A 24,472-nucleotide genomic window follows, 5' to 3' on the forward strand; every position below is an offset into this window, starting at 1 on the left:
CATACTGCGGACCCAGGAGTGGGGCTCGATTTCACCACCCTGAGACCATGACCTGAGCTGAAATTAAGAGTGGGCCGCTTAACCCACTGAGCCAGCCAGAAGCTCAGCCGGGCGCTCCTAAAATTAATATTATTTGAGATGTGCCCAAATCCTCTTTCCAAATGGCATCTCTGGCACCTGGATGGCTCATTTGGTAGAGCATCCCACTCTCGATCCCAGGGTCGTGAGTTCAAGCCTCACGTTGGGCATGGAGCCCATTTAAAATAATATTTTTATCCTCAGGGAGCAGGCTGAGCTTTATAGAGTCGAAATAATGTCTCTAAGCCACGTTTAACAATGAGCAAAAACCCCTTCTCCCCACTGACTCTGAAGCGTCACTAACCTTGCCTGCGTGCCGTGTGGCCCACGCAGGTAGACACTGCGGACCGTGTGCTACTACTACATTTCCCAGAAGATCCTGCGCTGGGCGGCCGCAGTCAGGAGCCAATGAGGGGCCATTTCCGTGCGTGCGCGTCGTCTCGGGGCGGGACTTCCGGGGCCGTCATCCTGGTCCTTTTGGCACGTTCTTTCACACAAATTCCGGAGCTCCGGGTTCGGACTGTGGATGACCGAGAAAAGGCGGGAGGAGGCGCCGTACGCGGCGCGCCGACCGGGATTCACGGCTCGGCGACGCCGCCCGTGCTGCCCCGCGCCGGGGCCGGGACAGGCACCGCCCGCCCGGGTGTCCGCTCCGCCCACAGAGTCCGATGGCGGCGGCCGCGCGCAGGGACCCGGCTGAGGTAAACGCGCGATCCCCGGAACCCTCCTCTCTCCACCCCCGACCCTCAGGCCCGAGCGCGGGGCGCTTGCTTGCGTCCCTGCGGCCCCGGTCCCGGTGTCCGGGCCCGGGAGGCGCTCGTGGGCGGGGTCCCAGTGTCTGAGCGCCGGCCTCAGGGGGTGCGGGAGCGGGCTGCAGGGGAGGGGCCGGCTGGTGCAGGGCTGCAGGGGGCGCCGAGGAGGAGGAATCGGGGGGTGTGGGGTCCGCCCTCTGCTCTCGGGGAACAGAGGGTGTGCGGCGAGGGCACTGGCGGGCTGGAGGGGTTGCCCCTTCATGTGAGGACTCTAGACGCCAGGGAGAGTTCTGGCCTAGCAGAGGGGGGAGGGTTTGGTCCTAGCAGCTGAAGCTACGGAAGCTCCATCAACTGGGATGGGGACGTTGGCGGTGGGCTCATTTTCACTGTGAATGTCTTAAGTTTTTCGGCCCTGTTAAGAGTGTGAGAAGTTTCAAATGGGCCACTGGACACTCAGGTCTGGAATCTGGGAGAGGTCCAGGATGGAGACATCCAAGAGTTCTGGCTATTGTGTGGACCAGGTGGAGCTTTGGATCACATATAGGAGGGGTGAGATGCAGGTGGTGGTAGCGTGGTGGCAGTGCTGTTGGTGGGCTGGAAAGAAGAGGGTGCCTGCTGAAGGAGAAGTGTGATAGCGGGAACAGTGTGGGAGAGAGGACCATCTGGCAGGTGGCCAGGACTTCCCTGGGAGGAGTGGACAGGAGACGGCTGCGGAGGCAGAACTAGTCGTTGAGTCAGGATGACAGTGAGGCCTGTTTATTCGCTACCGTGCAGATTCACCAGAATTGTGGCGAGATTTTATGGCATCTGCAGTGTTTTAGTCTTACTGGTGGATAAGGTCTGGGGCAAATCTGTTCATTTGTGAGGGTCACTCCGCCTGGCATGGAGACCAGTGGGGTTTTGATGCACTTTTTTTTTCCCCCGTTTATTTATTTTGGGAGAGAGCACAAGCAGGGCAGGGGCAGAGAGAGAGAATGGCAAGCAGGCTCTGAAATGCCAGCGCAGAGCCCGATATGGGGGTCAATCTCATGACTGTGAGATATGAGCTGAAATCAAGAGTCGGACGCTTAAGAGACTGAGCCACTCAGGTGCCCCTTGATGCACTTCTAATGAAAGTTAAGTGGAGAAAGGAGGGTTGCTGCTGCTCTGGGGCCAGCAAGGGCAGCACAGAAGTAGAAGAGGGTCATGAGATTCACTTGTGGTTCTGGGTGACTAATACTGAAGCAGAGATCCCAGGCAGAGAGATGGGCAGGCCTTCAAAGCAGCACTTGGGGTTTCTTTGTCATTGGGATCCCATCAAAGGACGGGGGTTATACCAGATCATGTTTGAAACTTTCAAGCACGCTGGATGCGGTGTGCCCAGTACGTGGGTGAGTCCAGGGAGATGCCTGTGGTGCGGGGCAGGGAGATGATAGAGCTTGGGAGTGCATTTGAGGGATCCGTAGATGTGAGAGAGGTCTACTGAATGATGTACACGTCAAGAGTAAGTATGAGCTGAGAGCCCTCCGGCCCTGGGATTGGGGACCTTGGGGTGAAGCATGAGCCCATGTGGCCGTATCTTGTATGTATGATCTGTGAGATGTAGGAGAAATGCTTGGTAAGAGGGATGGGGCCCTGAGGGCCAGTCCCAGAGCTTCCTTGACATCATGTGCACTGCAGCTTGTTGTTGCTGAGAACCGCTGTCAGTGGCACTGGGGCCCGGTACCTCCTCTAGGGTGGGGAGTTCTGGAGGAGGATGGATGTGGAGTAGATGTGTAGGAGGTGGATTGTGGGTTCTCAGAGAAAGAATGTTCATGGTTTCATCTGTCCTGTTCTTGACAGGGTGGTGTGACCTTTGAGGATGTCGCCGTGTACTTCTCCCAGGAGGAGTGGAAGCTCCTTGATGAGGCTCAGAAACGCTTGTACCACGATGTGATGCTGGAGACCTTTGCACTTATATCCTCACTGGGTAAGACCCTCCCCAGTGATGTGGACTAGGTTTTGCACTTCACCATCTGTAACCCTCTTTTCCTTTTTTTTTTTTTTTCCTTGTCCCTCTTGCCCCTGGGGTCTTCTCTGTCCTTTTCAACATACAGACCATAGGTACAGCTGGCTTTCCCCGTTTCCTGGATAGTTGCTGTCCTAGGTAGGGCTGTTTTTGCACTGCCCTCTTCTCTCCCCACAGTCCCAGCACTGTCCCTACTGAACTTTTACAAGAAGGATTTGATTTCGGTAGTTGTGCAGTAAGGCTAACGGATGGCATCTTGTTTGTCCTCTCCCTGGCCAGTTCATCTCTCTAGGTCCATGGCTCTTCTGTGTCCTTGGTTTTGTTTGCTTATTTAATCTGAGATTTCATTGTGCTTGCCTGTGCTGGGAATTGCAGGCATTATCATGACCATTATTTACATGGACCGTGGACTGTCTTTCAAGACCATCCCGGTTCTATTTATAGTGTTCAGACTTCTTTTTTCTTTTTCTTGTTTGCCAGCTTTATTGAAGTATCATTGACCAATAATTTTGTATATATTTATATTTATAGTGTATAGTGTTATGACCTTGATATTCATGTATATTATGAAATGGTTACTACAGTTGATTTCATATCATCACTTTACATATTTTTTGTGAGTATAAGAACCCTTAAGATCTATTCTCTTAGCGAATTCAAGTGTACAGCACAGCATTATTAATGATAATCACCGCAGTGCATATTAGATTCACAGAACTTGATCAGTTTGTAACAGATCAACATCTCCCTGTTTCCCATAGCCTCCGGCCCCTGGCATTCTACTCTTTGTTTCCTTCCTTCCTTCCTTCCTTCCTTCCTTCCTTCCTTCCTTCCTTCCTTTTTTTGATTCCACATAGAAGTGATACCATATAGTATTTGTCTTTCTCTGTCAGACTTATTTCACTTTGCATTATGCTCTCCAAGTTTATTCATGTTGTCATAAATGCATGATTTCCTTTTTTATGGCTGAACAATACTCCATTGTATATATATACACCAGGGTTTATTTATCCATTCATCCATAGATACTTACCTTGTTCTCATACCTTGGCTGTTGTGAACAGTGCTGCAATAAATACAGGAGTACAAATACCTCTTTGAGATACTCAGTTTTTTTAAGGTTTTATTTTTTAAAGTAATCTCTATACCCAAAGTGGGGCTTGAACTCACAACCCTGAGATCAAGAGTCTCATGCTCTTCTAACTGAAACAGGCACTGCTATTTTTTTTTGTAATTTTTTTTTTAACGTTTTTATTTATTTTTGAGAGAGAGTGTGCTAGCAAGGGAGGGGCAAAGAGAGAGGGAGACACAGAATCTGAAGCAGGCTCCAGGCTCTGTGCCTGGATGCAGAGCTCGTACCCATGAACCTTGAGATCATGACCTAGCCAAAGTTGGACACTTAACGGACTGAGCCACCCAGGTGCCCCTGGTGCTGCTATTTTTAATTTTTGAAAGCTTTTCCATTCTGTACCGATGTGTGTACCAATTTATCTTACCAACTGTGATGATTTCCTTTTTTTCACATTCCTTACCAACACTTATTCTCTCTTGCATTTTGATAAGAGCTATCCTAATAGGTGTGAGGTGATTTTTCATTGTAACTAAGATTTGCATTTTTCTGATGTTAGTGATGTTGAGCACCTTTTCATGTACCTGTGGGCCATTTATATGTCTTTGGATAGATGTTTATTCAGGTCCTTTGCTCCTTTTTAATTGGGTTATTTGGGTTTTGTTGTTGAGTTTTATGAGTTCTTTATATATTCTGGATATTAATCTCTTGGCAGATATTTTCTCTTTTCTTAGGTTGTCTTTTCATTTTGTTGATTATTTCCATTGCTATGAAGAAGTTTTTGGTTTGATACAGTTCCACTTATTTATTTTTGCTTTTGTTGCAAAACAAAATGGTGTCCTATCCAAAAAATCATTGGCAACACAAATGTCAAGGAGCTTTTTCTGTATGTTTTCTTCTAAAACTTCTATAATTTTAGGTCTTATGTTTTAAGTTTTTTAAAAAATCCAATTCAAGTTAATTTTTGTGAGTGGTGTAAAATACAGGCCCAGTGTTTTTGTTGTTGTTGTTGTATTTGGTAGCCTTAGGGTTTATTAAGCTGTGCCTTAGTATAGATAGGCACTGGGGCTTGCCCATGGTGCTCTTAACATGGAAAACCCAGGTGTTCTGCCAATTCTTCTTGAGCACTGACAACAGGAAATTGACAGCTAAGTAGATATTGTCCACAAGGTCCTCATCTGTCACCTTCACATGGCCAATGGCCACTGCCCAACACAGCATTTTCTTCATCTGGAATTTGATTGTGAACTTCATCCACATAGGCCACGTATTCTCATTATGGGTCAGCAAGGAAGGGAACTTATCAGCCTTATTCAGGCCTGGGCCCAGGATTTGTGTAATCTGCTTGATCAGAGATTCTGAAAGCAAAAAGGCATCATAGTTCTTGGCCAGCTTCTTGACTAATTTTTTTATTCTTGTTGAGTTTCTTCAGTGCCTCAATATCCATGTAGGGAATATCCACAGCCTTGGCCTCATCACAGTGCTGCTGGCACCCAAATTACATATGGAGAACTTGGGGTGGGGAGTGGACAAAAGCCTGCAATGTCCACATTCACCGACAGCTAGTCTGGCTTCTCAAACCAGCTGGCAGGCTTGGCCAAAGTCTCCCCATGCCTCCCATCTTATTTTAAGACCCAAGGTGGAGGTCTTTTTTCTTTTTCCATGTGGATATCCATTTATTGAAGAGACTGTCCTTTCCTCGTTATGCATACTTGGTGTCTTTATCAAAGATTAGTTGACCCATGTGTGCAAAGGTTTATCTCTGGGCTCTCTATTCTGTTTCATTGGTCTGTTTTATGCTAGTACCATACTGTTTTAATTACTATAGCTTTGGAATATTTTGAAATCAAGAAGTGTGATGTCTCCAGCTTTGCTCTTTTTTCTCAAGATTGCTTTGGCTATTTGGAGTTTTCTGTGGTTCCATATGAATTTTACAATTGTTTTTTCTATTTCTGTGAAAAATGTCATTGGATTTTGTTATGGATTGCATTAAATCTGTAGATTGCTTTGGATAGATTACTGTGGTAAAATGGACATTTTAACTATTAATTCTTCCAGTCTGAGAACACAGGATGTTTTTCCATTTGTGTCTTCAATTTTTTTCATCAATTTCTTATAATTTTCAAGATACAGATCTTTTACCTTCTATGTTAAATTTATTTTGAATATTGTTTTCTTTTTGATGCTATTTTAAGTGGGATTGTTTTCTCAGTTTTTTTTCCCCAGGTAGTTTATTATTGGTGTATATAAATACAATTTAGTTTTGTATGTTGATTTTTTTTTTTTTTAGTTCTACAACCTTACTGAATTCATTAATTACTTCTAACAGTGTTTTGGTGTATTCTTTGATTTTCTGTATGTTAGGTTGTATCACCTGCAAACAGACCATTTTACTTTCATTCCGATTTGGATGCCTTTTATTTTTTTTCCTTAATTACTTGGGGCTAGAACTTCTAGTTCTAGGTTGAATAAAAGTGAAGGTGGGGCACCTGGGTGGCTCAGTCAGTTGAATGTCCATCTCTTGATTTCTGCTCAGGTCGTGATCTCATGGTTTGTGGGATTGGGCCTTGCATCAGGCTCTGCACAGACAGTGCAGAGCCTGCTTGGGATTCATTCTCCTTCTCCCTCTCTCCCTCTCTCCCTCTCTCCCTCTCTCCCTCTCTCCCTCTCTCCCTCTCTCCCTCTCTCCCTCCCTCCCTCCCTCCCTCCCTCCCTCCCTCCCTCCCTCCTTCCCTCCCCTCCCTCCTCCTCCCCCACTCACACTCTCTCAAAATAAATAAACTTACTACATCTATTGATGTGATTATATGATTTTTACCTTTTAAACTCTTATTCCATTAAGGTGGTATATTACATTTATTGATATGCACATATTGAACTATCCTTGGATCCCAGGGATAAATCCTGATTGATTGTAGTGTATGATCCTTGTAATATGCTTTTGGATTTGGATTTGGTTTGCAAGTATTTTTTTTTCTTTCTTTGAAGAGTTTTGCATTCATGTTCATTGGGGATATTGGCCTGTACTTTTCTTCTCTTGTACTACCTTTGAGGTAATACTGGCCTCATAAAATGATTTTAGAAGTGTTCCTTCAGTTTTTTGGAAAACTTTAAGAAGGATGGCATTGATTCTTTAAATATGTAGTGGAATTTCCAGTGATTCTGTCTGGTTCTGGGCTTTTCTTTGTTAGGAGATTTTTTTTTTAAGTTTATTTATTTATTTTAAGACACACAGAAAGAGAACATGAGCGGGGGGTGGGGGCAGAGAAAGGGGGAGAGAGAGAATCCCAAGCAGGCTGTGTGCTGCCAGTGCAGAACCCAGTGTGGGGCTTGAACTCATGAAGTGTGAGATCATGACCTGATCCAGAATCAAGAGTCGGAAGCTTAACTGACTGATCACCCAGGCACCCCTGGGAGATTTTTTTTTTTAATGTTTATTTTTGAGAGAGAGCAAGTGGGAGAGTGGCAGAGAGGGAGACCGAGAATCCCAAACAGGCTCTGTGCTGTCAACACAGAGTCCGATGCAGGGCTTGAGCCCACGAACCGTGAGACCATGACCTGAGCCAAAATTAAGAGTCAGAAGATTAACTGACTGAGCCACCTATGTCCCTTGTTGGAAGATTTTTTATTACTGATTGACTCTCCTTACCAGTTATGAGTCTGTTGAGATTTTCTATTTCTTCAGTATTTAGTATTGTCAGGTTGTATGTTTCTGTGAATTTATCTGTTCTAGGTTAGCCAATTTGTTGTCATGTAATTGTTCATAGTAGTCTCTTTTGTTTGATTATATTCCTGCAGTATCACTTGTGATGTTTCCACTTTCATTTCTGGTTTTGTGTCTTCTCACATTTTTCTTAGTCTAACTAATGGTTTGTCAAATTGTTTATCATCTCAAAAACCCAACTGTTAGTTTCATTAGTCTTTCTATTTTTCTAGTTTCTGTTTCAATTATTTCTACTATAATTTTTATTCCTTCTTGTAACTGATTTTCTTACATTCCATAAGTTTTAATGTATTGTGTTTCTATTTTCATTTGTTTGAATATAGTTCTTGATTTCTTCTTTGACCCATTGTTCAGGATAATGTTGTTTAAGTTCCACATATTTGTGATATTTTCCAGCTTTCCTTCTATTAATGATTTCTAGTTTCATACCACATAGTTGAAAAAGATCCCTGGTATGTTTTCAGTCTTCTTAAGTGTTAAGAATTTTTTTGTGATCTACATGTGAGAGAGTCCTAGACATGTTCCATGTGTACTTAACAAGAATGTACAGTTGGGGCGCCCGGGTGGCTCAGTCAGTTGAGTGTCCAACTTCGGCTCAGGTCATGATCTCATGGTTCGTGAGTTCAAGCCCCACATCAGGCTCTGTGCTGACAGCTCAGAGCCTGGAGCCTGCTTCTGATTCTGTGTCTCCCTCTCTCTCTGCCCCATCCCCACTCATGCTGTGTCTGTCTCTGTCTTAAAAATAAATAAAAAAAAACATTTAAAATTAAAAAAAAGAATGTACAGTTTATTGCTGCAGTTGGATGGCATCTTCTGTGTATGTCTGTTAGGTCTCTTTGGTATCAAGTGCAGTTCAAATCCAACATTTCCTTACTGATTTTCTGTCTGCATAGTCTGTTGATTGTTGATAATAGGATATTGAAGTCCCCTACTATTATAGCATTGCTGTCTATTTCTGCCTTCTGATCTGTATTTGCTTAATATATTTAAGTGCTTGGATATTGGGCACCTATATACTTGTAATTAATTATTCTATCCTCTTGATAAATTAACTATTTTATCATTATACCAGACCTTGCTCTTTTTTGGTTTTTATTTGCATATTTGTAATTGGGTTGCCCTCTTCCAATAAAGTCAGCGTGTATTTCACTAGTGTTTCTTTGCGTTCAGGTTGCTGCTGTGGGGCAGAAGATGCGGAGGCACCCCTTGAACAGAGCATTTCTGTAGGTGTGTCACAGGCCAGTGTGCCCAAGGCAGCTCTGTCTTCCCGGAAGACCCATCCCTGTGAGATGTGTGGTCCGGTCTTGAGAGACGTTTTCCACTTGGCTGAGCACCAGGAGAAGCCAAGTAGCCAGAAACTATTCAAGTATGGGGCATGTGTGAAGCAAATCTATTGCAGTGCAAACCTTCAAGAGCATGAGAAGCAGCACATGAGAGAAAAATCCTTCAGAAGCAGTGTGGACAGGGCCTCATTTGTGAACAGCAGCAATTTCCATGATTCAGAAAAGCCCTTTACCTATAAGGAGGTTGAGAAGGACTTCCTGACCACCTCAGAACATCTCCAACAACAGGCAGCTCATACTGGAGAGAACAGAATCACCAAGTGTGGGATAACTTTTCAAAGCAAAGAAAGTCATTACACCTGGGAAGAATGCGGTAAAGCCTTTGGTCCCAAACACACACTTGTTCAAGACCAGGGTATCCACACTGGAAGACAGTGTTTTGTGTGTCCTGAATGTGGGAAAACATTCAGGTACAGATCTTCACTTGCTATTCACCAGAGAATCCACACTGGTGACAAGCTTCATGTGTGTAGTGACTGTGGTAAATCATTTATGGGAAGCTCAACCCTCAGTCAACATCGAAGAATTCATACTGGACCAAGGCAGTACAAGTGCAGCAAATGTGGGAAATCTTTTAGCCAAAAATTTGTCCTCCCTTATCCTCAGAGAAGTCACACTGGAGAAAACTGTTACGTGTGTCGTGGCTGTGCTCAGTCTGTTAGTCAGAGCTCCATCATTATTCGACAACGTACAATTCACACTGGAGAAATGAGTTATGAGTGCACTGAATGTGAGAAATCGTTTCGACGAAAATCCGATCTCATTGAACACTGGAGAGTACACACAGGAGAAAGGCCTTATGAATGTAGTGAATGTGGGAAATCTTTTACTTCTAGCTCTGCCCTCCGTTATCATCAGAGAATTCATACTGGAGAAAAACCTTATAAATGTAGTGAATGCGGAAAGTCTTTTACCTCTAGCTCTGGCCTCCGTTACCATCAGAGAATTCACACAGGAGAAAGGCCATATGAGTGTAATGATTGTGGGAAATCTTTTACCCAAATAAATCACCTCATTATACACCGAAGAGTTCACACAGGAGAAAGGCCTTACGAATGCAGTGAATGTGGGAAATCATTTAGCCACAAATCTTACCTCTCTCAACACCAGAGAGTTCACACGGGAGAAAGGCCTTATGAATGTAGTGAATGTGGAAAATCCTTTACCTCTGGCTCTGCCCTCTGTTATCATCAGAGAGTTCACACTGGAGAAAAACCTTATGAGTGTAGTGAATGTGGGAAATCTTTTACCAATGGACCGATACTTATTCGACACCGTAGAGTTCACACGGGAGAAAGGCCTTACGAGTGCAATGAATGTGGGAAATCCTTTACCCAAAGAAATCACCTCAATATACACCAGAGAGTTCACACAGGAGAAAGGCCTTATGAGTGCAAGGAATGTGGAAAATCCTTTACCTCTGGCTCTGCCCTCCGTTATCATCAAAAAGTTCACATTGGAGAAAGGCCTTATGAATGCAAAGAATGTGAGAAGTCTTTTACCTCTGCCTCTGCTCTCCGTTGTCATCAGAGAGTTCACACAGGAGAAAGGCCTTTTGACTGCAGCGAATGTGGGAAATCTTTTAGGGATAGTTCCCAATTGAATCAACACCAGAGAGTTCACACTGGAGAAAAGCCTTACGAATGTAGTGACTGTGGGAGATCCTTTAGTCAGAACTCATATCTCTCTAAACATCGGAGAGTCCACACTGGAGAAAGGCCTTACGAGTGCAGTGAGTGTGGGAAATCTTTTACTTCCGTCTCTGCCCTTGGTTATCATCAGAGAGTTCACACTGGAGAAAGGCCTTATGAGTGTAGTGAATGTGGGAAATCTTTTACCAATAGCTCCATACTGATTCGACATCGCAGGGTTCACACAGGAGAAAGGCCTCATGAGTGCAGTGAATGTGGAAAATCCTTTACCCAAAGAATTCACCTCATTATTCACCGGAGAGTTCACACAGGAGAAAGGCCTTTTGAGTGCAGTGAATGTGGGAAATCTTTTACCTCTCGTTCTACCCTCCATTATCATCAGAGAGTTCACACAGGAGAGAGGCCTTATGACTGCAATGAATGTGGGAAATCTTTTAGCCGAAAATCAAACCTTTCTCAGCACCAGAGGGTTCACACCGGAGAAAGGCCTTAGATGGGTAAGAAGCATACAGTTTCCTTGCTCGGTGTAATGATACCAGAGGCAACTCTTTGTAAGGCACCATTTGCCTGAATTCAATCTACTGCATCTAAATGCCAATAGTAGAGAGGTTTCTCATAAGTTTCAGCTATGTGGCTGAAGCATGTGTGGCTATGTTACAGTTTCTAAACTGCTGAGGGCTTTCTCCAGATACATTTCACTGCCAGTCTGTGGCCAAAGCTATTTACTCCTCCCCTGGCAAGTCTCTACATCATGCATCATTCATCACCCCCCTGTGCTCAGGGAAGCTGACCTCTGTTCTCATTGCTAGAGGAAATTAGGAGTAACCTGAGTCTCTGGGGGACCCACATTTACTTCTTTCTGACTAATTGGCATAGACCTGGCCAATGTTGTCCTAGAGAACATCAAATCAGTTCAGCTGGCAGCTTGCAGAGAAGGATGAGCATTTGCAGGGACATGGTCTCCAGAGACATTTGTGATTAATTTTTCCAGCTTCCAAGCCACTCACTCAAGAACTGCTAGCCCCTGTTGCTTTGGTTTGTGCAGTAACAAAGTCCATGTTTAAGTCCTTTTCAATCTTGTGTGTTTTATCTACCATGTGTGGTGGTTTATAAACATTTTGCGATCTACAAACATGAAGGGGTGAACAGCTTTCATTGGGGAGGGTCTCAAATTTCTGTGCCTCAAGGGGACAGTATGGTGGCAGAAATGAGCTTACCAGTTTTTGCCAAATTTGTACTGCCCGTGACCTCCTAGGAAAGACTGCATAGAGATCACCCTGAGGAGGGGCAGGTGTGAGAACCTCAGGTGCTTCTGCGAGCAGCATGATTTTTTTTTTTTTTCACAGGGGATAGCACAGGGGATGTCAGCACTGTTGAGGGACACCTCTTTCCCAGGTCCTGCAAAGAGCCATGTGTCCTGATATCCTGTGTTTTGTCATTGATTGTAAGGCCATAAGGTTCAGGGGAGACCAGAACTGCTATAGAAACACTGACTTAACAGGGAGTGGAGGAGACTGCAGCCAACTAGACAGAATGTGCCTCTTCTAAAAGTGTGCCCACATATACTGCAGCAGAGGCTGTGCAGAGCTGGGGTGTGCGCAAGTCCATGGACCTCCGGGTGGATGGATCTGGTGTAGCTTACATCGTTGCCATTGGAAATAATTGAAAGGTTTTGTGGATTCCTGCAGCCTCTTAGTGATGTTCATCTCAAGACCACTGCTGCACAGGCAGGAAAACAGATCGAGAAAAGGGGGATCTGTAGTCCGGGGATGCGGCTTTTGTGACCCAGCCAGCAGTCCTCTTGACTCTCATGGAGAGTCCTTCGTTGATCGCTATATTTGCTTTCACAGCAAAACTAGCCTCCGCGGGGTGAGACTGTGTTGAATGTAGGGTTGCAAAACCTATTTTCCAAAAAGAGTTGGACAAACAGATTTTTTATCTTGAATTATTTAAGAAAGGTTTATTAAGGTATAATTACATGTAATAAACTGTACATATTGGAAATGTAGTCTTTAGTAAGTTTTGATATACTTATAAACCTCAGAAAACATCGTGGTCTTATAGTGATCATATCGGTCATCGTATATTTACCTCATGTCCTTTATCTGCCTTCACAGCACTCCAAGTAATCATTGATTTACTTTCCATTAAAGGAAAAAAAAACCTCTATTTTCTATGACTTATATAGTGGGAATCAAAGTATTTTTTTTTTAAGTTTTTAAAATTTTATTTATTTTGAAAGAGAGCAAGGGAGGGAGAGAAACTCACGCAGGCGCTGCCCTGGCAGCGCAGAGCATGATGTAGGGCTTGAACTCACGAACCATGAGGTCATGATCTGAGCCAAAATCAAGTTGTATGCTTAACCAGCTGAGCCACCCAGGTGCCCCCCCGCCTTTTTTCCTACTTTTGTGTTGCATAAATAATTGTAGATGCATCAATGATATATAAGTAGGTGATCTTTTTTTTTTTTTTTTTTTGGCTGAGAAATATTCTTTTGAGTTATACCACTCTTAGTTTACCCATTAATTTGTTTACAGGCATTTGGGTATTTCTAATTTTTGCATATGGAAAATAAAGTTGGTATAAACATTCATGTGTAATTATTTATATGGATATGTGTTTCACTTATTTTTTGTCTGTAACTCAGAGTGGAAAGTCTGAGTCATAGGGTAAATGTTTAACTTAAAGAATTTAGCATATTGTGATGTAAATGGTATACCTTTTTGTACTCTTACCAGCAGTGTATGAGAGTTCCATTTCCTCCACATCCTACTGAATTGTTTGGTTTGGTCATTCTTAATTTTAATCCTTTTTATAAGTTTATAGTGCAGTCTCAGTGTTTTAACTGCATTTTCCTGAGGAGTCATGATGAGCATTTTTTTCTGATGTGTATTTGCTATCTATATTTTTGCTAAATGGTTCATATCTTCTGCCTATTCTATGAACTTTGGTTATTTTCCTTTTACAAAAGGATGTGAAACAACAGATGTACGTTGGAATTTCATTTTGTGACTTTTACTTTGTGGGATAATTATTTTTAATACTGAAAGTATATGTTCTCATTGTTTTCAGTTTTTTAATGCTATTTCAGTTTTTAATGCATAATGGACACACATAAACACTTTTAATCTACATTAATATATTCTCCTTCACTTTCTAAAGTCCAGACATTTAATAATACAATAAAGCCTTGCTTTGTAGTGTCCACCCATTTTCCTGGTCTGTCATTATGGAGGTTGGTAGGCTGGAGCAGGACTCTCGGGGCACCAGGTGGACTCAGGATGGAGAAGGTGTTTTTTGAGTCCTAAAGCCAAACAGAGAGGATATAAGGCACTGATCAGGATCCCTAAGCCCTGGGTTTGAACCCCAGATCCCCAGGACACATTCCCATCTTCTGTGGGCCTCAGGTTCCTCTTCTGTAAAAGGCGTGTAAGGTGTAGGCTGCTCCTGAGCATTTGGAGGTCATTTGCTGTGCAGTGGCACCTGTGGCCTATCTAGCCCTGAGCAACTCCAACTTCTGCCTGCAGTGGCACCCCTGGGCCAGGCAATGTTTCTCCAGTGCCCCAACAGCCCTCTATCCCTTGGTGTGTTTGAGAAAGAAATGGGGCCTTCCAGTACCTGCTAACCTGCCTGCAGGGGAAGCGGGGCTTCACCTGGGAATCTGGGCAACTTGTTATTGCTCCCGGAGTCTCAGCTCCCTGACTGACAGGGAGGCAGTGATGGTGCTTACCTTGGCCCCTGTGGGAATTACTAAGACTCGCACCCTGGGCATTTATCAGTGTCAGGACTCGCGGGCTTGCATTGTGAGCATCTCTAATTATGGCAACCTGAGGAGGTGAGAATGATTTTTGTATTTCCAGGGAAGTCCAGGGTTGGAAAGATGGAGTTGGTTCCTCAAGGTCATATAACAGACAAGTGTCGGATTTGAGAGACTGGATTCAAACCTGAACAACTAGCTCCAGCCCTGGGTGTGTGTAACCCCTGTAGCACAGTTCACGAAGCCCTCAGCCCAGGGCAGGTGCATAGCAAGGACCAAGGAGGTGCTGTTGCTGCTGCTGTTCTCCTTGGAATGGTCATGACTGTTTTCCCACTTGTCCTCTGCCCCCACTGTCCTCATGGGGAGGCCATTGTCATCGCCAGTGGCCTTCCCCAGGGAGGGCTTTTCTCTCAGTCACAGTAGCATTATGTACACGACTGCATTAGCCTCCTCCTTGAGCCCAGCACAGAGCTCAAACCTTAAGACACCTTGGTGATTCACGGTTGGGTCTCTCTATCTTTATCAGCAATGGAGTGATAAGCTCTGATCCCACTCACCAACCCGAAGGCCAATATGATGCCTTAGTTTGACTTCCAGGTGTTTATGACCTTCACTCTGGTGGGCTGGGCACAGCCCAGAGAATCTAGTACCTGGAGGTGATGCTGGAGACCTTTGGACTCCTGGTCTTGCTAGGTAAGGGCTCACCTCCCCAAGCATCATCTCTCTCCCTTGCTGCATCTCTGCTTTTCCCATAGGAGGAAACACTGAGCTCTGGAAAGAGCCAGGTCCCAATGCAGCCTCTGTCTCCCTAGCTGTGTGACCTTGACACACACACCTGGCCCAATGAAGGCCTGCCGGCAGCTGCTTCTGAGGGTCCACCATCGGTTATCCTCTTGCTTCTCAGAGCCTGTAACACCGACATGGGACATGGAGAACAAAGTTGTACCAGCAGGCGAACACCAGGCCACTACGGCAGCAGGATGACAGCCATGGGGTAAAGTTGGAGGTTATAAAATCGACAAATATTGGCCATCGCTTGCCTTAGAGAGAGTTTGGGAAATCAGAAGAGCACAAGGGAGACTGCAAGGGGTAGTGGAACAGGGATAGAATCAGGTGGCAGAAGCCCCAGGCCCTCCCTGCCCTGCTGCTTCCTGCTGTGTGATAGCCTCTCATCTGCCCGGTGGAGGTTATAACCTATGCCCCGCCTACCTTACGTGGCCATTATGAGAAAGAGGAGATAATGGCTGCCAAAATACCAAACCGGTATTAGCTTTCATTTTTGCTACAATTTTTAAGATCTGGTGTCTGACCCAAATGCGTTCACAAGGGGGGAGGGGAGAGGGGGAATGGCCAAACTGCTTTCCATCTTGGTTACAGGGTTCTACATCTCCACCACTAGTATTACTGAGAATTTGATGGAAAGAAGCCTCAGTTCTCGCTGCCACAGGAAAAAATTACAGGACAGCAAAATGAATGTAAAGGTGAGCAAAGTGTTACTAAAGTACACTCCAAGGGAGACAAAGCTCCCCCTCCCCCCAGGTGGCCTTCGGTTGGGGCTCTCCATCAGGACATCTAAGGTCCATCCTCCTGTTGCGCATGCCTAGCTTCCTGCCCAACAGTAGCCTATGAATTTCAGTTTCTTTAGATGCTCACCAACCCTTGCTGTAATCGATCTTTTTAGTGTTAGCCATTCTGATATTTGTCTCTTGGATCTCCTTACAAAAATGTGGAGCACGGAACCTGGTAGGCTTCTTTGTCTTTAAGAAGCAACATTTCCTCAACTAGAAACACTTGTCCTATGCCAGAGGATATGGAGGCCATGGATGGGGTCCTATGGGAAAGAGCTGTGCAGCAGATCTGGGCTGTGGTGGGAGCAGTCCTGTCCACTGGGCCACAAAATTGAGCAGACCACCTGGTAGGAAACATGCAGTGTGGGGTTTGAGTAAGAGTCCAAGCCAGAGAATCACAAGACAGTCCCCCAGGGCTCTGGAGGAAGCCTATGTGTCTGTAGTACAGACTTCTACATCATTTTGACACCATTCCTGTTGAGTCATTGTCTCCAAATAAGAACTGAACAGTGAATAGGGTGTATAAATATCTGTGCATCCAGAACAACCCACTATGAGGAGAGTTCTCTTGGACCAACCAAATTATAAAGTCAAAGGACTCCGGTGTATTTAATTAGAAGGTAGAAATGTGCAGTCAGGATTGAGCCAAATCAGATCTAGAGAACACAACTGGGCTTCATGAGAACCCACCAATGTGGCAATAGCTCACTATAATGGCTGTACTGGGCATTAAGGGCTTGAGCTTGGGTTCTGCTTGGCTCATTTTGGTTTATGGTTGCAAGTAAAATCAACGGTAGCTGCATCACAGCCATATTCAAGGTGTCCCTGAAAGACAATGAAGAAGCAGCATTTTACCTATGCTTTGGTCTGGCCATCCACTTTGTGTGGAACAATTATTATCCCAAGCCGATAATATGTGTAGATTGCAGGTAGTAGCCAGTGATCTGCCCTGGTGAAGAAGGAAGAGTGAAGAAGATTGGAAACCAGGGGGTCTGTAGTAGAGACATGCAGATGTACTTACAGAAATGTGCACACAGGAGGGAGATTTCTGTCTGGCTTACTAAAATTTACCAACCAATTCAAACAACAATCACATCAATTGTCTTATACTCCAGGCAAGCTCCTGGTCCTGGGACATTGTACTGGCTATTTCTTCTCCATGGAACATCTTCCCCAAGATTCCAAATCTCTCCTTTCCCTCCTTTAATTGTGTGGTCAAATATCTCCCTATAAGAACAACCCTGACCCCTCTATTTCCTATCGAAATCCTCCTGAATCCACATCCTTGCCATTACTTGGTAATGCTTATTTCATATTTCCACAGCACCTGCCACCTTATAATTTAGTATAATATAGAATAGTCTCTTCACTACTTATTGGTCACTCCCCTCAATAACTTTGAATGCAGGCTACGGTAGGGCACATTTCTTTCTTTACTGATGTGTAACATATCTAGACCAGTCTCTGAACCAGGTAAGATGTTGAGTGAACGTTTTTGAAACAATGAAACAGCACAAGACTATATAGCTTTCCTTCCACTTTTCCATGTATTTCTATTCTCACTTGATTATTTCCTTCCCTCTAAGTGTAATTTTCCTCAGAGTTCTCAAAGTGAGAAAAAAATAAACAACACGCTTTTTAGAAAGAAGAATTTCCTGGTAGCCAAGTTTCCAGTGTAGCCGTGGGTTCAACTTAATTCTTTTACACCTTAGAACTCAATGGTCTGTGCTTACTGCCTGAAGGTTCTGCACTCTTGTCCAGTGTCAGTGGTACTGGGGGTATGCGTGGGGGATGCACACCAAGCAAGTCTCTGACACCATCTGGGTGTCCTACAATTGAAATCGGTTCTGACGCTATCTACCTGGAGATAGCGGGGATCCCACAGGTTGAGGGCTCAGTCCTACAAGACTGCTGCCCCTCCCCCACTTCAGATACCAGTCACAAGCCCATGTTGTCACATGTCCTTCTCACCTACCTGTGTTCCATCTCTCTGTGAGCTCCTTTCGAGGCATTAATGTAATTTTGGATTTCCCTCATTACATAACTCATTTGTTCAATCCTTTGAAAATTACAAAGATGCAGAAGTAGAGGGCTTTACACCAGGTGATACATCCGCATTCACTGTTAAGCCTCAGTTTTGCCAGAGAGGTGAAAAGGTGACTATCACCAGAAAATTATAATGGTTTAGAAGGTTTGCATCAGGAACCAGGGACAGATATATATTATTTCAGATGTGAATGAGAAACGGTAGTATTAGAGGAAGTAATCAAGAAGTCACCATTGGTTGAGTGAAGAGATGGGCCTGGGCAGTCAGAGGCTCCAAACCCCTCCCCTGTCCTGGGAATGTCCACTCTGCTTGCCTTCCCTGCACTAGAAGCTGCCCGAGGACACAGCCTTGCGATACTAAGTGTTGTTGATACCATCCGGATGGTATATGCAGCTGAACCCAGTGAAGGCTTCTATATACATTTTAAGATTCCGGCGGGCAGATGCAGAGATCTGTTTATCTTGCAGTCACCCAAGGTAAGCCTCACACATAAGTTTCCTTGCTTAATTCTGCCACCTAGCAATCTGGAGCGGTCTGCCTCTGTCCTCTGTGTACAAGGGCCAGTTTCAGATGATACCCAGGAAGCTCCCCAAATTATGAACTAATAGGTAGAAACAAGAAATGTACTGGATAGAAGAGTGAAACTATAATTGTTTTAACGTGTACAACATTTAAAGATATATTTTAAAAAGAGACTCAAAGAGAGTGAATAGTACTGATGGGGAGAATATCTGTTAAGAGATATGGTTAAACAACTTGTCTTTGCCAACTCCTTGGGGCTTCTCTCTAAAGAGTTCCTTCAGACAAGGGCAGCGTTGGAAGGAAATATTTTCTAGGTGACATTGGACATAAACTTGTCCTTTATTTTCACAGAGGGGCAGAAGGATCTGTCTCAGCACTACATCCTTTCAAGTGGCTTCCAGGTCAGTAAGCTTTGCCCCAGTGTTCTGAGATGGGTGGAGCTAAGGAATGATGTCTCCAAAGTGCCTTGGATTCTGCTCTTTCCTCTGGTGGGCCCTGTAACTCCTGCTAAATTCCTCTCCTGCTATGAGTAGACTGGACCAAGAAAGAGGAAAAACAACTGCAGAAAAATATTCATAGATACTGTCTTTCAGACATTCCAGAAAGATGGACCATCCCAGTACACACATTCATGTTGTTCTTCGTTAATGTTATGTGTCCTAACCTCATGGTTGGCCATGTGGCTCCATGATCTTTGACCTACACAGGCACAGGAAGCAAGGCCGTAGAATTCACAGCAACAGCCTTTCCCCCAGACCTTCCCACGAGGCTTAAGCCCTCAGCACAATTCTTGTTCTGGTGAATGTTTGTCTCCTTTTACTCCGCCTTCTATTGTATATTTTCACATAGCCCTGATTATGGGATTATGAAGCCACACCTCTGATGAATGCCTCTGCATGGGTGTCTTCAGGGTCCCTGACAGTCATCCCTTCAGTCTCTTTGGCAGTGAAACCCAGGTCTCTGTTTTGTTTTGCCCACTGGGCAAAACCCCAAATGTTCCAAATGCAGTTTCTGGGCTAGAAGTCCTCTCTAAAACATCCGATCATTTATTTAGTCAACTTTATGTATTTGTAGGCTCTCATTGTATACCATTTAATCTTCCAGGACATTTTGATTCAAATTGAGTAACAATGATAATAACTCTGCTTTGGATTGCTTATAGTGTGTGGAAAACAGGAACGCTATTGATAATTATTTTTAAAGAATTTTCTAAAATTGAATACTGTTAATCACTAGAGATATTCAGGAAATTTTATGATAGTATAATATAGGGAATTGTCACCTTAAATAGGGAGGTAAACTGGAACAAGCTTGAATTACCAGAAATTTATTTTATTTAGGAATGACAGAGAAATTGCAATTCAGCACATATAATGTAGAAAGATACAGGCAAGTCCAATGGGGGTTTCAAGCAGGCTGTATTTAGGGCTTGCAGTGCAAAGATAGAGGAGTCAAGCCCAAGTCCAAGCAGGAAGTTCATTGTCTTGAGGATGGAGATTCTTGGGGGATGTTCATTGGTCAGGTGACAAGTCTTCTGTAAATCAAATGTTTACAGCAAATCAGTCTCTCAGTTCTTTTTTGTTTTTTTAATAATTTTTTTGAATGTTTATTTGTTTTTGAGAGAGAGAAAGAGAGAGACAGAGCATGAGCATGAGCATAAGCATAAGCAGGGGAAGGGCAGAGAGAGGAGATACAGAATCCAAAGCAGGCTCCAGGCTCTGAGCTGTCAGCACGGAGCCTGATGTGGGGCTTGAACTTGTGAACTGTGAGATCATGACCTGACCCCAAGTCAGATGCTTAACTGACTGAGTTACCCAGGAGCCCCGGGTTTGTTTGTTTTTTTAATATTTTAATGTTTATTTATTTTGAGGGAGAGAGAGAGAGAAAGCACAAGTGGTGTACAGGCAGAGAGAAGGAAACACAGAATCCCAAGCAGGCTCCTCACCATCAGTGCAGAGCCTGATGTGGGGATTGAACTCATGAATCATGAGATCACAACCTGAGATGAGATCAAGTGTCAGATGCTTAACTGACTGCACCCCCCCAGGAGCCCCAGTCTCTCAGTTCTTAAGTTCCACTCTTCTGAGAGTCTGTGTGTGAGAGTCTCCATTTCATATTTTCTGGTTCCATTTTAAATTGAGATCCTTTCACAGAATGTTCAGGATTTAGGAGTTTAGGGTAGAAAACACTTCTGATTTGAAATTTATGCAGACACCTATATATAGATATATTTAAATTTACAAAGCATAGTGGGGGCAAATGTTTTAATCAGAGAGAAGGAAAGCCAGAAGTACTCTAAGTTGGAGAGATGCATGTGGAATTTAAAAAACTGAAGAAAGATCATTGCCTCTGTGGAAAAATGTATGATGGAGACAGGGGCGAGAAAAGAAGCCCAGAAAGTAGGTGAAGGGTTTTCATGCCAGGTATCTGAGGACACCGTAAAGACCAAAATGTTCAGAACTTTTCTTAGGCCAGATGATGTGTTTGTGAGGGTTTAATCAGGCTGCATAAATAATCAGCGTTGCTTATGATACAAAATGATGAAATTCGAAGTGGGGTTCATGAGCAAACAGCTAAGAAAGAATTCTTGAGACATTTTTGGAGAAAAAAGGTGATTTTATTATAGCACGGGGACAGGACCCATGGGCAGAAAGAGCTGCACTGGGGTTGTGAGGAGTGACTGATTATATACTTTTAAGTTTGCAGAGGGAGTGGGGATAGAGAAATTTTGAAGCAAGGCTTTCAGGACCTTGAGGGGCTAGCTGTTAAGGTTACTTTTAGACTTTAATAAAATATAAACATAAAGTCACTAAGGCAGCCATGAGTTCCTTGGGGAAGGTCACACTCTGCATGTTTCAGGTGTCTGTCAGTGGACTGTGAGCTGGAAAGAGATTTAATTTAAGCTACATTTTTCTTGCCTTTGTTTCCATCATCACAAAATACTAAGTTTCAATTGAAAGAAATGTATTTTACTTTATTAAACTCTATGTTTTAGCACTTGGTAATATTTGCTTTATTTTCTTAAGTATTTGAATTTTTTAAAGTTTATTTCTTTTGCGGGGGGGGGGGCATAGAGAGAGGGAGACAGAATTCCAAGCAGGCTTCGCACCATCAGGGCAGAGCCTGATGCAGGGCTCAAACTCACGAACCATGAGATCATGATGTGAGCTGAAGTCATACACTTAAGTGACTGAGCCACCTAGGCACCCTGTTTTCTTTAAGTAGTTCTTAGAAATAATGCATTTACAAGGGCACCTGGGTGGCTCAGTCAGCTAAGCATCCAAGTCTTGGTTTCAGCTCAGGTCATGATCTCACAGTTTGTGAGTTTGAACCCCACAACTCCCCATGCTGTCCATGTGGAGCCTGCTTGGGATTCTCTCTCTCTCTCCCTCTCTCTATGCCCCTCCTCCATGTGCACTGTCTCTGTCTCTTTCAAAATAAATATGTAAATTTAAACAAACAAAAAGAAACAATGCATTTACAGTTGATACTGTAAGTAAATACCACTAAATGCATCTTTTGGAAATTACATTTTCATAAAAGTCACTTTTAGAAGTTATTGTGAGCCACTGGCAACTGGAAGATACTTTCAAATAGTTGAATGGTCTTTGTCTATCATCTAACTTTAGTAACTCCTTTGCCTTCTATTACCACTAAAACATTAATAGAATATTTTTCATATGTTGGAGCCCTAACCCCTAAGCGACTACTTTTAAAGAGGTCACTAAGGTTAAATGAAGTCACTAAGGTGGGGTCCTACCCTATTCAAACTGGCTGCATTTTAAGAAGAATAGACACCAACACTGCTCACCAGGAGGAAAAGTCCCCATTAGGACACAGCTAGAAGGTAGCCATCCACAAGCCAAGGAGAGAGACTATAGATCACCGAACCTGTTGACCCGTCCATCTCGCACTCCCAGCATCCAGAACTGTGAGAAATACATTCTGTTGTTGAAGCCACCCGGTCTGTGGTGTTTTGTTGTGGCCACCCCAGCAGACTAACACAGCTCTCACTTCATGTGTTCTCTTTGCCAAAGACATAAATAACGAGGCTCCACACCCAAAAGATGTAGTTGGGGACACACCTGGTATAATTCTAAAAATGCCACAACAATTTAAATCGGCTTCTTAAGTTTTTAATTTTTTTTTTTTTTTTGAGAGAGAAAGAGAGCAGGGAAGGGGCAGAGGGAGAGAGAGAATCTTCTTCTATTTTTAAAATGTTTATTCATTTTTGCCTCTGTCTTTGGCTCCTTGCATAGGTCGTTCCTTCCTTCCTGCTTTGCCCTCACCATTTGCGGTATGCCTTAGAGCCTCCGACCCTCCTACACCACCTGAGGCTTCAGGAAGCCGCCCCCACGATAGAAGAGGACCAGGAGCTGGAGGGAAAAATTCCTGGATTGAACCTCAGTGGCTGAAGGTGAGAAGAAGACAGCCCTGGAAATGTGTGACAATTGTGTGACATTTTTGTTGCACAAGGAGGAGGACCATACCCTAAGAAATGCTCTTCGTTACATGATCATGAAGAACCCAGAAGTGGAATTTTGTGGTTACACTACAACCCATCCTTCAGAGAGCAAAATTAATTTATGCATTCAGACTTGAGGTGCTCTTCCAGCTGTTGAGCAGCTTCAGAGAGGTTTAACAGGGCTTGTGAATGTCTGCCAGCATGGGCTGGACAAATTTGAGGCCAGCATAAAGGAATATAAGGATCAACAAGCAAGCAGAAATGAATCCACATTCTAGTCTCTTATGCACTGTTGTTGCTTGAGTTGTTAATGTTAGCCATTTTGACAGGTGGGAGGTGGTATCTCATTGTGGTTTTGATTTGTATTCCCCTGATGATGAGTGATGTTGAGCATTTTTTAATGTACCTGTCAGTCACCTGGATGTCTTCTTTGGAGAAGTGTCTATTCATGTCTTTTGCCCATTTCTTCACTGGGTTATTTGTTTTTTGGGTGTTGGGTTTGATAAGTTCTTTATAGATTTTGGATACTAACCCTTTATCTGATATGTCATTTGCACATATTTTCTTCCATTCTGTCGGTTGCCTTTTAGTTTTGCTGATTGTTTCCTTTGCTGTGCAGAAGCTGTTTATATTGATGAGGTCTCAGTAGTTCATTTTTGCTTTTGTTTTCCTTGCTTCTGGAGACGTGTTGAGTAAAAAGTTGCTGCAGCCAAGGTCAAAGAGGTTTTTGCCTGTTTTCTCCTCAAGGATTTTGATGGCTTCCTGTCTTACATTTAGGTTTTTATCCATTTTGAGTTTATCGTTGTATATGGTGTAAGAAAGTGGTCCAGATTCATTTTTCTGCATGTCACTGTCCAGTTTTCTCAGCAACACTTGCTGAAGAGACTATCTTTATTCCATCGGATATTCTTTCCTGCTTTGTCAAAGATTAGTTAGCCATACGTTTGTGGGCCCATTTCTGGGTTCTCTATTATGTTCCATTGATCTGAGTGTCTGTTCTTGTGCCAGTACCATACTGTCTTGATTATTACAGCTTTGTAATACATCTTGAAGTCTGGGATTATGATGCCTCCAGCTTTGGTTTTCTTTTTCAAGATTGCTTTGGCTATTCGGGGTCTTTTCTGGTTCCATACCAATTTTAGGATTGCTTGTTATAGCTCTGTGAAGAATGCTGGTATTATTTTGATAGGGATTGCTACCTACCTGTGTTCTTTGAAGAATGTAAATTGCATGAGTATTTGTCTTTCCAGTGTTCTAATGTTTCTTTTTTTTTTTTTAACCTTTTTTAAAATGTTTATTTTTGAGACAGAGAGAGAGCAAGCAACTGGGGGAAGGGCAGAGAGAGAGTGGGGGACAGAAGATCTGAAGCGGGCTCTGCACTAACAGCAGAGAGCCCAATGTGAGGCTTGAACTTGCAAATGGTGAGATCATGACCTAAGCCAAAATCAAGAGTCTGATGCTTAACTGACTGAGCCACCCATGCATCCCCTAATGTTTCCATTCACATT

At 43.6% G+C, this 24,472-nt stretch overlaps 1 protein-coding gene and 3 pseudogenes across 1 annotated transcript; 3 read left to right on the forward strand and 1 right to left on the reverse strand.

The window, feature by feature from the left end:
* Nucleotides 1–647: 647 nt before the first annotated feature.
* LOC101091741 (zinc finger protein 256) lies at nucleotides 648–13,810 on the forward strand. Its single transcript, XM_045045546.1, has 3 exons — nucleotides 648–779; nucleotides 2,652–2,778; nucleotides 8,781–13,810. The coding sequence occupies exons 1-3, from the start codon at nucleotides 747–749 to the stop codon at nucleotides 11,096–11,098; spliced, it is 2,478 nt and encodes an 825-aa protein (XP_044901481.1). The 5' UTR covers nucleotides 648–746; the 3' UTR covers nucleotides 11,099–13,810.
* LOC102901780 lies at nucleotides 4,833–5,630 on the reverse strand (annotated as a pseudogene).
* A 1,724-nt stretch (nucleotides 13,811–15,534) lies between the features above and the next one.
* Nucleotides 15,535–23,348, forward strand: LOC101091981 (annotated as a pseudogene).
* On the forward strand, nucleotides 18,721–19,476 carry FELCATV1R-PS49 (vomeronasal 1 receptor felCatV1R-ps49 pseudogene; annotated as a pseudogene).
* Nucleotides 23,349–24,472: the final 1,124 nt, after the last annotated feature.

Source organism: Felis catus, chromosome E2, assembly GCF_018350175.1.
Source record: "Felis catus isolate Fca126 chromosome E2, F.catus_Fca126_mat1.0, whole genome shotgun sequence".
Classification (NCBI taxonomy): Eukaryota; Metazoa; Chordata; class Mammalia; order Carnivora; family Felidae; genus Felis; species Felis catus.